This window comes from Xyrauchen texanus, chromosome 3, assembly GCF_025860055.1.
Source record: "Xyrauchen texanus isolate HMW12.3.18 chromosome 3, RBS_HiC_50CHRs, whole genome shotgun sequence".
Lineage (NCBI taxonomy): Eukaryota > Metazoa > Chordata > Actinopteri > Cypriniformes > Catostomidae > Xyrauchen > Xyrauchen texanus.
In genome coordinates, this window is record NC_068278.1 from 29,460,734 (window position 1) to 29,476,751 (window position 16,018).

General features: G+C 36.5%; 1 protein-coding gene across 1 annotated transcript in view; it reads right to left on the reverse strand.

Moving 5' to 3' along the window:
- LOC127629694 (extracellular matrix organizing protein FRAS1-like) overlaps positions 1-16,018 on the reverse strand; it is a 221,840-nt gene that overhangs the window by 20,652 nt on the left and 185,170 nt on the right. Inside the window, exons 49-62 of the mRNA XM_052106916.1 lie at positions 15,621-15,848; positions 13,383-13,496; positions 13,004-13,154; positions 12,334-12,493; positions 10,849-11,017; positions 10,219-10,465; positions 9,138-9,482; positions 8,228-8,388; positions 7,946-8,093; positions 3,697-3,902; positions 3,308-3,464; positions 3,000-3,200; positions 2,729-2,916; positions 134-409 (exon numbers count right to left, since the gene is read on the reverse strand). Coding sequence (XP_051962876.1) covers positions 134-409; positions 2,729-2,916; positions 3,000-3,200; positions 3,308-3,464; positions 3,697-3,902; positions 7,946-8,093; positions 8,228-8,388; positions 9,138-9,482; positions 10,219-10,465; positions 10,849-11,017; positions 12,334-12,493; positions 13,004-13,154; positions 13,383-13,496; positions 15,621-15,848 — 2,751 coding nt within the window. The remainder of the gene's footprint in view (positions 1-133; positions 410-2,728; positions 2,917-2,999; positions 3,201-3,307; positions 3,465-3,696; positions 3,903-7,945; positions 8,094-8,227; positions 8,389-9,137; positions 9,483-10,218; positions 10,466-10,848; positions 11,018-12,333; positions 12,494-13,003; positions 13,155-13,382; positions 13,497-15,620; positions 15,849-16,018) is intronic.

Below are 16,018 nucleotides of genomic sequence, written 5' to 3' on the forward strand. Positions count from 1 at the left end.
CCATTGTACATGAATGTGACAAACTGCATACTACTTGTTTGCATTATGGGAAGTTGTAGATAACAGTAATAAAACTTTACATTCCACATTTTGACAACTGTATAGAAGATAACAGACTAAATATTAGACTAACCATATGATTGACTGTGGTGTAAGGTGTGTTATCCGTCACTGTCTCAAAGGGAGATCGAGCTCCATTGATGTCTGTTGGGGTCGCGACCTCCCAGCTAAAGTGAACGGAGGTCTGGTTGATGCCTGCCTCCTCACAACGCTCTTTCATGACTGAGTATTTGGGGTAATGTGGGTCACAAGGAGTCACACAAATCAGAGGATATCCAGGAGATGGAGACTTTTTACTGCCCTCCTTAGTGACCTCCTGGACATAGTCATAGTCTGACAGAGACACCACCTGTGAGGAGAACAAACAGTCCAAATGAGTTTGTGTAATCATTAGAGAGACCAACAATCAGTTTCAGACCACTGTTTGCTTTACCTTTACCCCACTGTTCACGTGTAAAGTAACATAATACTGTATTGCTTGAATAAATTACAAACATTTTTATGTAACAGCTATTAATTTTTAAGTGACCAATGCATAGCATTTTAAGCCTAACTGTTAGAAGCTCAAAACAAAAAATGAAATTAGATTTGTGAAGATTTAACGCATAAAACAACTCTTTATATGGCTTAAATAAAAATAGTTATTATTATCATTATATCTAGAGGTAGACCGATATATCCCCAGCGTGTTTTGGGCTTGTTTATACTTAAAAGTCCAGCGTTATGGACCAACTCTTATAAACTGCATAAACTGAATAAACTGCAACTGGGATTTTATTCATTCATTATCTTATTGCTTGCCATAATAAACCAAGAAAAATTTATTGTTTTGACATTTTATAAATTGACTTCAAAAACTACTGGCCGATTAATTTGATATCTCCACTTCCTGACACCTTAGTTATCATTATCGGAACAATCCAATATCTATCAACCTCTAATTATAACAGTAATAGAAATAATAAAAAATACAATGCACATTGTGTTATTAGTGTTGTAGTTGAATGAATATGTAGTTATTTTTGAGTCAAAAAGCAGATATAAATAAAAAAAAGAATCTGCATTTTTCTAACATATTCTACATACCGGGTATTTATAACATAGGAATGATCTTAATCTGTATCCGTCAATCTAGTAATTATCCCTTTAAGCTCTGAGGGCATTTTTAAAGATTTCATGTTTGAGTGGCATACCCAAAATCAAAGCCTTATAACAGAAAAAAAAAAACAATGAATGCCAAGTGTTTGTTATCTTTTTAAGGAAAACTTAAAAAAAAAAAAATTGTGATATAGATTGATAAATTCTCTGATAGATAAAAGAGACTCATAAAATAAAATAAAAATGTTCTTATTTTTTTATTTGACATTATATATATATATACATACCAGTATGTATATATATATATATATATATATATATATATATATATATATATATATATATATATATAATTATTATTATTTAGGTTTAAATAAGGTAGCTCTGAAAAACTTTTGTTCCCAATCATGTCACCCGTAACTGAGTAAAATTTTGTGTTGATACGACAAACAAATCAAAAGTCATATAATTTCAAATGTAATTTATCCTAGTGTACAAAAACCTCTCCAAGTGTCTAAAAGCCTCTCTAAACAAATAAAACGTAATAATTGTACATAAGAACCAATTACACATGCAAATGCAACAATGACTAAAGGTATGCTCTCTTTCCAAAGTATGCAGGCATACTCATTCAGTTCCATTCTGTGTCATCTGAGCCATCATTGAATCCATGTCAAGTACTTGGTGGCATCTCCTTGTGGCCATATGTAATTAGAGTGAATGATCATCTCTGCCCATATTTGGATGATTTCCACTTCTGGCTGCAGTGATCTGAATCCTAATATGATTGATTTAGCATTCCATGATGCTGGACAACATACAACATAATTTCCAATTAAGTAATCTGATCCAGGAAAGTTAATGTGTTTTTAACCAGATAGCACATTATGTGCTGTGCACATTGTGCTTCGAGTGGATTATATAATGATTATTGCATCCGATTATTTTGTGTGTGGGCTTGTTTTAAAGATAATCACCTCCTCTAACTAATGCTATGTGATATGTTATGTTCTGTTTATTGTTTGTGAAGTTATAAGAAACAATGCAGCATAAAAGCAACACCTGTGTAAATGTAAAATGTATGTCAAAGGTATATACTAAGCTATTACTTGCTATATTTTGTTTCTGAGAGAGAAACAAATAGGCTGGTTGTATTACAGTCTTTGACAGCTTTCCAACAACATATGACACATGGCTATTTGATCAGCTTGATGTTTTGGTCATATTGCCTACATGTATTGTAAAGTACAGCTTCTAAGCTTTATTAAAATACCTATTTTGTGTTGGTCAAGACTGTATTTACTAATATGTTGATAATTATTTTGCTATTTGATAATTAATATTTCTCGGCAGGCCCATCCAAGCAAAAAGGGTTACAAAAACCAGCATGTTTCAAAATAAAAAAAATGAGTGGCCTAAATAATGTTTTATTTTAAGGCTTAAATAACTCAGTGGAGCTGATATAAAACAAATTAATGGATCACAAAAGTTTTAATACATAGTGTGTTGATAAATGCTGAGAGCAAATGTGAAAATGAAAACATTAAACAAGTATTCAGTAGTTTCTTACAATAGGTGGTGCTGGAAGGATGAGACTTCCTGCAGCTTCTTGATCTAGGATAGTCACTGTTGCTATGCTTATCTCTCCAAGAACAGCTTCAACAGGGTCGTCAGGACCAAGGACTAGCGAGAAAGATTCATGCCACTCTCTGTCCTCATTGGATAGGATCTCTACCTTAAAGAGGATGTGGTCCACACCTATCAGCAAAGAGAGAGGAAATTAAAACAGAATTATAATGTATAGGTACAACAAATTAGAACTTGGTGAAGCCATGACTTACCGGGGCTGAACTTGAGGACTCGACTCCTGGGGTTATAGTCCACACCTGATTGGGCAGATCCATCCCTTGTGCTGCATCGGATCTTGGAGGTGCGGTCAAGGTCACCTTTACGAATTACCTTGATATTCAAAACCTCAATCCCATCTGGACCAGGGGGTTCACGAACTTGGTATGAGGCTTGCTCAAACTCAATTGTAGGTGCTGAAAAGCATGGTTTACAGCTCAGACTTTTAAAAACTTGTTTTAATAGTTTGAATGCTAAATAGTTTTTATGTTTAATTTTTTTAAGCTACAAGATAACTACTCACCATCTTCATCATTTGTGATGGTCACAGTAACAATGTCATTGACTCCAATCATGGCTCCAATCCAGTGGTCACCCTGTGGACTTCCAAGGTGGACCTGGAATGCCTCTTCAGGCTCAAACACTGAGTCATCTTGAATCAATACTGTACAATTTTTCAGCTGCCAATCAGAAGTAATATTTTTCAATGTCAACATAAATATACTTCAAAATTGTCTACTTTTACCCCTTAACATAATCACTGAGGCCATATAAAACAAGACCATCTCACAAAGGGGAATTTGCAAGACCTGCACCTCAATACACTGTGTCCTACTAAAGCAATGGAAAGTTGGTGATTTCATCTAATTCATTAATCAATGACAAAATATTTTAGTTTGAAAGAAGCAGTACTTTCTCCCTTTTTTGGAAGGTGATTCTGAAGTCATCTGCATTTCTCCTTTCCTCAAAGTCATCCATCACCATAGCAGACATTGTGCGTGTGAAACAACGGACAGAAGACTTATACGTCAGATCTCCTGTCCTAAGAATAGGGATGTGCAGGACACCATCTTTCTCCTTTACTGCATATGCCAACTTCTCAAACTGCATGCTAGGTACTGCAACGATAAAGAATTTACTCCATAAGTGACTACTGTGATGTTACATGGTTATTAAAGGAATATTAAAGGGTCAACATTGACTCATCCTCATGTTGTTCCAAACACATACAGCTTTTTTTATGATTAACATTGACTCCTACATCGAACACAGAAAAACAAAACATAAATACACAGAATCAAAATTGAACTCCCACTATCACCCATCCCCCTCCCTATCCCTAACACCACTCCTGAAATGGGGACGCTCCAGACGACTTCCAACCCCTTAAAATCACTTGTCTGGCAATCATAACACTGGTTAGGACCCATTGTTTTATATGTTTATTCCCTATATTTATGACCACCCATCACCTAAAATACAGAGTCTGGGGCAAAATTATATATGAGCGCCCAAAATGTCACATATAAAACGCTGAATCTGCTGCTTTAGGGGGGTGTATGCTACTTCCAAAAATAATACAGAGCAGGTGGCGCAGTTGTAAATACCTATAGAACTGAGATCTGGGAATCCAAAAATGTTGAACCAAATTTTCAAAAGATCTCAACACTCCACTCTCATATAGGTCACAGAGTGTAGTAACCCCTCTCACAATCCACAATCCAATAGAAAGCGGACTAAACATAATTTAGGGTTCAACCATATGCTTGAGGCAACATTTAAATAAATGTCTGAATTAAACACTCTGGACACCTTTGTCCATATGAGTGCAAATGCGAGATAAAGGGGTGTAACTTACATTCTCTGATTAGTTTGATAGAAAGACTCTGCAATGGTGAAATTGGGGCAAGAACTTCCTGTTCAATACAAAACCAGGGAGGGGCTCTCTCAGGTGGAAGCAACCAATGAGACAAATATCTGAGACCGAATGCATAATAATAAAACAAAATCTTGGGTAGGCCTAGCCCACCATTGTCAATCGGCCTATGTAACTTCTAAATCTAAACAAATTTGCTGGGAATAAAATGCCCAAACACTTAATGCCCTGTTTGGGCCACTGGAATGCGCCCGGCTGGAAAGCTGTTACTGGACAGTACGCTGTCAGAGCCAAATCTTTGGATTTAGACCAATTGACTATGTATCCTGAGAATTTAGAAAAGGAATTAATAATTCTATGGAGGCAAGGCATAGATCTAATGGGGTCAGAGATGAAAAATAAAATATAATCTGCATAAAGCAAAAGTTTATGTGACATACCTCCCACCACCACCCCTTGAAAATCCTCTTCCCTTCTTATCGCAGCTGCTAATAGTTCCAGGGCAAGACAGAACAATAATGGTGAAAGAGGGCAACCCTGCCGGGTGCCCCTATCCACAGTAAAATAATCTGAAATTAATCCTTTGGTTGTACCCCCTCTGCTGGGTGTCTATAAAGTAACTTAATCCATCCAATAAAAGTATTCCTGAACCCGTATATTTCCGAAATCTTAAAAAGATAATCCAATTCTACCATATCAAATGACTTTTCGGCGTCAAGTGACCAGAGTCTGATCATTTACCACCGACCACATGATATTGATGAAATGCCTAATGCTATCAGAAGAGCTGTGGCCCCGAATAAACCCTGTCTGATCTATATGTATGAGAGATGTCATAACTTTACTTAATCGGTTAGCCAGAATTTTTGACAATATTTTTACGTATAGCTAGATCAGGGAAACTGGACCTTCACTCTTAATCTCGCTTGGATCTTTGTCATTTTTAAGAATCAAACTGATCCAGGCTTGTGTTATGGTTGGCGGAAGCTTTCCTTTTTTTTAATGGTTCTGTATAAAGCAAAAGTGGTGCCAATTCTGTAGCATAAGATAAAAAAAATTCAGCAGCAAAGGACTTCTCGCCCCGGAGCCTTGCCTGTAGCAAGTGTTGATTAACTTGCCAAGCTCCTCCAATATTATCTCAGAATCAAGATTTTTTTTTTTTGCTTAGTCGCCAGTTTAGGGAGTTCTAATGGTTCCACAAAAATTCTAATATCTTCATCAGTAGACGAAGACGTGGATATATAGAAATCAAGATAGAATTCTTTAAAAGCATTATTAATATCAATGGCTGAGGTAAAAATGTCACCAACAGCAGATTTCACTGAGGGAATGGTAGAAAAAGTCTCTCTGCTTTATATATCTAGCCATAGGTTTTCCTGCATTGTCCCCCAACTCAAAGTATGACTGTCTTGCCCTGAATAGCCAAAACTCCACCTTCTGCAACAAAATAGTTTTATATCTGTATTTCAATCGGGTCTATTCTCTGAGGCCATCAGATGACATTCAGCACTTCAGCTCTGCCTTGGCACTTTTAATATTCCCTTCAAACTTCATGAATTCTCGTGCTTTGGATTCTTTGATGAATGAGGCATACTGTATGATCCGACCCCTAAGAACCACATAAAGTGCCTCCCAAACCAAGCCCACAGAGGATACTGAGGATTAGTTGGTCTCCATATAAACACTGATTACGGCCTTTAACATTTGTTGGAATTCAGGATTTAGCAAAAGGGATACATTAAAGCACAAACTATATGATTTATTTTTCTCTGTATGTGGCAACACCTCTAAACTCACCAGGGTGTGATCTGTGACTAAGATGTTTCCAATTGACCAATCAACAACAGATGAAATGAGGGACTTATATATATATATATATAAATATATATATATATATATATATATATATATATATATATATATATATATATATATATATATATATATATATATTTAAATCTACTCTAGAATAAATCTTATGGTCTGATGAAAAAAAATGAAAGTCTCTACCAGATGGGTTCAAAAGTCTCCAAATATCTGTAAGACCAAGATTTTTACACATCCTGTGAAGTGTCACTGTGGCTCTAGGGGGCTTACAGACTTTTGCTTCGCTATGATCAAGGACTGAATCCATGAATAGATTAAAGTCTCCTGCAAATATTATATCATGAGGGGTGCCAGCCGCTTGCAGCATCCCTTCAAGATCTAGAAAAAGATCTGAATTACACAACAGAAAATAATCAATAAAACAAACTCCAGCCAATACACAGAATAAACTCAAAGATCGTGTAGATTCATCCACATAACTGTCCCGAAGATGTGTTCCTCCACAAAACAAGCTCCAGACACTAGCGGAACCAGCAAAAACAAATTCAGTTTCCTCGGGCAGTAAAACAAATGTTCAGTGAGTCGGCTGTAATATGAGGGCAGCAGATGACCTAATCACCCCAATGTTTTGCAAGAAATATTCCACAAAACAAACTCCAGCCACTATACGGAACCAACACAAAAAGAAACAAAAAGGCGCTCAGTTTCCTCGGACAGTCAAGTGAATGTTCAGTGAGTCAGTTTACGATTCTCAAGGTCTTCAACTTTTCCCAGATATTCTCCAAGTCTACCTTGGTTGCTAGCATCTTAGCAGCTAATTCCCTCTCCGATGACTCCAGATAATCATTCCGTTTATCAACATCAGTCACTCTTGTAACCAACTCAGCAACAATCTTCGTCAGCATATCCCCATCATGTTCAACAGTTGACGTTGAATCGCTTTCACCTCACTGGAAAATTTGAGTCCAGGGGTTTCGGCCTGTTGCTCAGGGGCTTCAGCTTGAGCACGTAAGTGTCTTTTAATGTCTTCAGAGTCTGAGGATTTTGCATTAACATATTGTCTTCCTAAAACAGTTATGGAAAAGTGTGTATCGAATCTCACCGGTTTATAACACAAAAAGTATTAAAAACTAGCAAAGTGCACAGAGCTGGCTATTCACACATCCGAACCTCTCTTGGCGTCACACTACTCCCCACATACGACTTTCTTTTTTCCATTGAGATCTTGGGCAGAATGACAGCCTCAGTAACCATTTACTTTCATTGCATCTTTTTCCATACAATGAGAGTGACTGGTCACTGAAGCCAACATTACATACAACTGTCTAAAGTCTCCTTTTGTGTTCCACAGAATAAATTCATACAGGTTTGGAACAAAACACAAGGCTAAGTAAATGATGAAAACATTCATATTCCTTTAAATCAGTGATTATGATTGTAATTGACAAGTGAACGCACTGTCTTGAGTGGTGTCAGTGATGTAAACAGAGGCTTCATATGGCTCAGTAAGTATCGCTCCATTGGGAGAGCTAAGAAACACAATGAAGGACTCTTTCCCTTCAATGGTAGGATTCTGGATGTCATCCATTATAGTCAAACTGCATGTCTAGGAAAGAGTAAACAGAAGATGGAAGTGATTTAATTCTAAGACTACTAATGTGATTAAACTGAAATGGATCCTTTAAACACCAATCATCTTACACTCTTTCAGTAGACGTGAGAAAAATCTAGTTTAATTACCTCCTCAGTCTTGCCTGGTTTAAACTCCACCTTTTTGGAACTAGGAATGTAGTCCACGCCAGGTGTGGCTGAATCCTGTTCTGCAGGACGTGTAGCACACCACACAGAAGTCACGGAGGAAAGGTCACTGCCCTGCCTCAGAACAGGGATTTCAATGGTCCCTGTGGGAAAATAACTCACAATCAATTCGGAATAGGTATTGTACTGAACAGATAACTAAATTCTAAAAAAGTAGTTGCTTTTGATTTGTTCTTGTTCCTCTTCACAATTACAATTTCAAGAAATGCCAAAAAGTCAAGGTGTTTTTAGTGTAAAATCAATATATGCAGACTACTGGGTGATACATCAGATGTATATTCAAAATATATTCCAAATGATTTTGCCAGTGATTTCAAATGAAGCAACACTGTGAATATATAGAAGTGATATTAATGCACGTTTCATTTGGCCATTAAGTTTCCTTAATTTGTCACTCATTTTGCAATACTTCCTTTGTGAGTATGAGAGCGTTTAAACAGATTTTTTAATGAATGAACATTGTTTATCTAGCTCTTTTCTGACACTACACTCAAAGGGCTTTACTCAGTGAACAGGGGACTCTCCTCAACCACCACCAGTGTGCAGCATCCACCTGGATGATGAGACGGCAGCCATAGTGCGCTTGTAGAATAAGGACAGTTTGATTTTATTCCTAGCTCACACATACAGTTCCTACATATAATGGTGGAGAATTGCGGCACATTAATCCATACTGTGTACATTTATACAACAAAATTTCCTATACCATTGAAAAAAAAAAACTTTTAGGAATTTCAGAGCAAATATGTAAATATTAAGATATACATTGAAAACTTTTTTAGCTATATTGCTCAGCCCTACTGACTACCTAGAACAACCAAACTCCACCAACCTGCATCTTCACTGAAGGTAAAGGAACCATTGCCCAGGAAGACAGTTGATGCATCATTTGGCCCATCTATGATGACTTTAGCCACTGAGACGTCACCCATGCGTGCGTTGTCTGAGGCGTCTGACAGCACCAGCTCAAACTCCTCGGAGAGCTCATACTCACTGTCATCAATCAGCTTTACGTCACAAGTAGACATGCTCACTCCTGGACCGAAGATGACACGATTCTCACTGCTCATACCGCGGGTCTTATAGTCAGAACCGGACTCTAGAGCATGCAGGCTGCTACCCCTGGCTGATTTAGGCACTGTGTAACAGAGAGCAGAGACTGTGCTGCTGGTGTCACCTAGAGGACAGATAAAAGATCTGAGCTTTATCAAATGAAAAATGACTCTGATGATAAAGATTAATAATTATAAAAAAACAAAAAATTTTTATAAAGATTGTTGAGTCTTTTTAAGTAATTTACTAAAAGAACTGGCTCGTAAGTGTCATATGTTCCTAAATACAAAACATTTGTTTGGAATACACAATAGTTGTTAAGTTGCGATAGTTGCGAATACAATGTAAAATAAAGATGTTTTGTCTTTGTTTCATTTTGTGGTACACTGTCTTTTTATTTCATCACATTCAATTTAGACTGCAAGCTCACAACTTGGGCAAACTATGATTTCTTTAGCCACGGCACTGCAGATTCAGCTCTATTAACACCACCTCTGACATGTTACCACAGAATACATTTTTAAACCACAAATGCATATACAGCAATGTGCTTACAATACAAATCTATGAGGAAAGGCATTCTGGAGCTCGTATTTAGTTAAATATCTTTTATTGGAGCTTTTAAAACTGAAAATAATTTTAGTGATGGGAATACTATTCTAGGCAGATAAACTTGCAGTTATGCGTTCCCTCATAATACCTGTGGGTGGGATTTTTCTCTATGTAAAAATTCCTTTACTGAAAGGAGAAATTGTATATATAATTATGATGCTATGATTGATATTTTGAGTAGGATTTGAAACCTATCAGAAGACATTTTAAAAGAAGCAACTCCTTTAGTAGGAGTTGGTTACACTGACCTTTTCTCTCAATAGGAGCAAAGATGAAGCCAGTGCTCTCGTTAACGTGGTAGGTCTTCTTATCGAACTGCAGGGTGGGTTCATCCTCTGTGTCATTGATATTAACTTTAACTCGGGTGACTGACCCCAGCAGGGCATACACTGGCAAACTCAGCTCCACATTAAAGCTCTCGATGTTCTCAAAGACCTGGTCATCATTGATCACAATGGTGCACACCTTAGTGTCTTCTCTCTCATCAAACTGAACCTGGGAAACCATATTAAAGAGCTTCTGAATATTTAGCTTCTGAACGTTCTATACTAACAAAAGTAATTTAATTAACCATGACCTGAACAAATGTATTTGTGAGCAAGTTTTTCTCTACAATAGAGTAATATTTAGCCAAATAAATATTTTACAGCACAGCATGACTAGAAATATTTATATTCATAACAGAAATTTCTATGACTTTTCCAGGCCTGAAAAAATAAAGTTGAATGTTCCCTGATATTTCTAGGTTTTCTGTGACTGTGGGAAACCTGCTCACAATCTGTCCATTAAATCTAGAGATTGTAATTATGTGTAATAGACTGTATTATGAAAGAACAGTCTCTGATCAGCCAAACAATCAACATTAGGATATACTGTACCTGTCCTGCATATTCAACATAGTCCTGCTGCCCAGGCCGAGAGCCCATGCTGGAGGTGGAGGTTGCAGTTCCCTGCTCAGTACGGCACAGCACAATGGCATATTGGTTCAGATTGCCAGTCCTCTTTACTGTGACTGACACAGTTCCATCTTTCTCACTCACGTTGTAGCTGCAGACAGAAGACCACAAAGTAAAGAACATTCATTTTACAACCCTAATTATTTGTAAATTGTATTCACCATTTGCTATATTGAAAGCACCACAACTACACATAATATGATGTTTTTCCTGTTGAATTTCATTTCATTTTTAAATTTTGTAGGTACAGTAATTTCAAATCAGATGATTGCAACACGCTCCAAAAAATTTTAAGACTAATAACAATTTGACGAGTTGAAATAACAAGGCGATGTGAAACAGGATATGTTAAACAGGTGAGGCAATCATGTCATAGTATATAAGGAGCCTCCAAAAACAGCCTAGTCCTTCAAGAGCAAGGATCATTTGAGACTAGTCAATTTGTCAACAGATGCTTCAGAAAATAATCCAGCACCTTGAGAACAATGTTCCCCAAAGACAAATCGGAAGATTTGGGGCATTTCACCCTCTATAGTGCACAATATAGTTAAAAGTTTCAAGTAATCTGGTAAAATTACGGTGCATAAGGGCAAGAAAAAAAAACATTTCTGAATGTGCTTGATCTCTGATCCCTCAGACGTCACCATCTTTTTTTAAAATTTGTAATAGATATCATGAACATGGGCTTGTGATTACGTTAGTAAACCTTTGTTAGTCAACACCATTCGCCGCTGCATCCACAAATGCAAGTTAAGAATTTACTATTCAAAGCAGAAGCCCTTCATCAACACTGTCCAGAAGCGCTGCTGACTTCTCTGGGCTCGGTCTCATCTTAGAAAGATTCAACATTTCTAAACGTTTTTAAAAAACACAGCCGTCTTGTTATCTGGGCCAAAAGCCAGGGTTTGTATGGGCCAGGGGTGTGTCAGTGCACTTGGCATGGGTAACTCACAGATCTTTGAGAACACAATGGATGCAAACAAATATGTACACATTTTGAAGCAACATATACTGCCAAGTGTTATTAGAAGAAATGTTGATGTTTCACAGTGTTAAACACTTGACTGACCCATTTTTTTGGAGCATGTTGCAATCATCTGATTTGAAATGACTGTACATTTAAAAAATAATAATAATAATAATAATTCACAGGGTAAAACATCATATAATGTGTAGATGTAGAGCTTTCAATATAGCAAAGGGTGAATATAATTTACAAACCTCTCCTTTTTGTTTTTATTAGCATTTTTCATACTGTCCCATCTCGTTTGGAATTGGGGTTGTATACTGACATTTTTGTAGATTTATATATTTTTTTTACTTATTTACTGTATTTGATCCAGGTCACAGTTCATAAACTGAAATAAGCACAGTTTATGATTTACGCAAGGACAAAATTCAACATACCTCTTGTGCTCAAAGCTGATTAGGGACCACTGAATGTGGAAAACATTGTCACTGACGATGTTAGGCTTGCTGTCCTTCACAAGGAATTTGAAGTTGTCCGTAGTCTCCTGAACGTTGTTCTCATTCAGAACGTAACGGATAAGGCTCAGGTTAATGTCAGCTGCAAGACAGCATTATTTTAAGCAATATTCCAGTTTCAATACAAGATAAGGTCAATCGACAGCATTTGTGGCATAATATTAGTTAATTACCACAAAAATACATTTTGACTCGTTCCTCCTTTTCTTTTAAAAAAGCAGAACTCTGGGTTCCAGTGAGGCACTTACAATGGAAGTGAATGTGTTTTACTTCTCTCGTTTCACTCCGTTGTCCATTTATCTTCTCAAATTATTGAGAAACTAAAATTATTCTCAAAATAATATTTCATGTCCATTTATTATTTGCTAAAGATTTCATGTAATAACAGCCAGTCTGGTCATTAGACAATATTTTTGTAATGGCAAAACATAATGCAGTCATACTAAATATGTCAGAAGATCCATAATAAACGCCATAATTTGTAACTGTAAATATATACAGTACGTAGTGTTCTGTACAGGTGGCTCCAGACAAGTTATATCACTAAAGTGACATTAAAGAGATTTTATCCTCTGTGTAGTGTCTGTAATACCTTGCGTGAAAGAGGTAATAGGCTTGCCAGGTTTGAGTTTACTTTCCAGGTAACCGTGTTTTGGTTCGGTTGTGACTTCGTAAGTCAGCTGTCCATCATCAGTGTCTGGATCAATAGTGAGGAGCTCCTTCTTTGAGATCAGATTAGTGGCCTACAATCATAGTTCACATCCAAATTTTATTTAGTACTTAGTTTACAGTGAATCCTGTAACAGTGCAAAATTCTTTCACTTTGTTGCCATGCAAGTAAAAGCCAGAGGGAGGCAGAAGTGCACCACTTTGTCAACATCTCAAGACAGCTGACTGAGCAATCACTTGGATTAATCCAGCTGCTATGTGATTTTAAATATAAACTTTTTGGTAAAACAGTGATTGTCGACCTTATTTTCCATGTACTCCAGCCACTGCAGGCCCAGGTTGGTGACAATTCTAGGGGTTCCATCATCAACAGGTAAAATGTCGATTTTAAACTTTTGTGGAGCAGCTGTGACAACCTGAAACAAAGGACAAGCATTAAATCTCTTTACTGATAGAAACATGTTCCATGCATTCTTATAAGAGTAATTGCTTCCGATTTACCAACAACACTCACTTTAATCTTTTGGTTCACCCCTCAAGCTAAGTCTATTTAAATTCTAATGTACAGTAAATCTAGCTTTCTAAAGTGCTGAGTAATGGTGTTCCAGGCCTCCCTGATTAAATACTGTCATAGGGCTGATATTTTGACATTTTATGACATGGTGAGGTGCCCCTTTTCCAATGTCCACTGAGAGACTATATACCTCCCAGAGCAGCTGACAGTAAGCTTACTCAGCTAGAAGAGGAATAAGCAATTGCTGATAGATGGAGTTATTATGATGGGGAAAGTGGGAAGTGTGATAGGAAGTGGGGTAGGTTATACAAATGGACTGGATCCTTTAAGATAATCCATTTCTGTGTTTTTATAAATATAAAGAAATTAACAAAACACAAATGCTCAACACACACAGGCTTGTGTTCATATACTTTACAGCATTTGTGAGGACCAACCATTGATGAATGTTTTAAAATTATTTTAATAAGCTTATTAAAAATCACAACAGACTTTTACTTTGCTATTAATGAGTGATATTTGCCCCCTGGAATTAATTTTAAGTGTGATGGTATATTTTATAGCCATATAAAAACACATGTTGTCCATTTATGTTAAAACATTTAATTAAATAAATAAATTAAATAAAATCTAAATCTGAACAATTACTACTGTTACGTTTAACATCACAAATCATTTCGTATAAGCTATTCTTTTAACTACACTTGTCAGTTGACAGGTCACTACAGTGTAATAAATTATTATTATTTTTTTAATTTTAAGAAATGTTAGGTAACAGATACAAAATGTTACCCCCACATTTTATGTATCTAAGTGGATTTTTTGTCACTTTCTGTAGCATTTTTAACCCATGTCAATTTCTGACCCTGCTGCAGACTAACCCTAACTTTAGCCCTAACCCTAAACCTCTGGCATTTTTATGTGAAATATGATATATTAAATTCTCTTGAATTAATTAAAAGGAATGTACTGGGTTCAAGACAAGTTAAGCTGAATTGACAGCATTTGTAGCATAATACCACAAAAACGTATTTTGACTCGTCCCTCCTTTTCTTGAAAAAATTAAAGCAGCAATTATCTTACAATGGGGCTGTGACAGGGCGGAGGGCGGGGTCGGGTAGTGATTCTGCACACCCTGTCCCTTATCAGGCTAATTAAACCTCAGAGAGGGATAAAAGCCAACTGCGGAAGGTGGTGCGAGAGAGAGAGAGAGAGAGAGAGATTATTTACGGGCAGCTGTCCGTCGTGTGTGTTTGTGTCTTTGTTACATTTTATATTAAAACTATTATTTATATTGTCATGCCGGTTCTCGACGACACCTTTCTATTATATCCCTTTACAGGGGCCAATCCGTAAACCTTAAAATAATAACTTTTTCAAATGTATACCCACAAGATACCAAAACACGTGTGTTAACGTGATTTTAGTGTGATAAAATCCCTTACAAACTTTTCTGTGCAAAGTTATATCTGAATTTACAACTTTTTTTGCCATAACAATGTAATGCTGTAAATCCTAAAATGACCATAAAAATTACAAATCTAAAAAACATTGCAGCTCAAATAATACACAAGTCTTAAAAGAACAATTAATGAAAGCACTTGAATAAAATTATAAGCTTCACATTTCTGCATTTAAACCCTCCACATATTTCCATTGTAAGTGCCTCACTGTAACCTAGATTTATTATAATTTTTTTAAGATAAGGAGATCTTTAAATCGCAGAACATCCCTTTAAGGTTTTTGGTGAAGGACCATCCTCACAAGACCATTTGTGGAGTTATAACATTTTATGTTGGGAAATTTGCATAAATATGTCCCTCTATGGTGGTAACCAAATATACAATATTGGGTGCAGACCATTGTTACAATTTCACGAGTCATGATCAATAATGCTAAACCACTGATCTGAAAGGTCCTCACAGGCACACAGAAACAACAGTCATTAAAATAACACTGAAGACAACTGTAGTCATGACAACTAGCAACACAGACAAGCTCTCAAATAACTGGGAAGTCTACCAACCTCTTTTCCACCCTCTTTGATGATGAAGAACATGTTGGTGCCGTCACCGACAGTGAAGGTGAATCTGTCTTTGAGTGAGTTACTGCCATCATGGTTGTAACTGATGCGGTTCTGATAGATGTCGTCCATAGTGAAAGTGTTTGTCTGACGGTAATGTTGACCATTACTTGTGCGCTCAATGGAACCATGACGAGGAGCCTGAACAATAGTGAACGTAACAGAGTCCTCCTAATATATTTCAAGAGAGAGAGAGAGAGAGAGACTTACATTTTTAGAAATTAAATAATATCAGGCAATAATAATAATAATAATAATAATAAGCAATGCATATTAAAATTGCATTGAAACCCATTACAACATTAATAAACATAAAGTTGTCTTAAAACAATAATGTATAA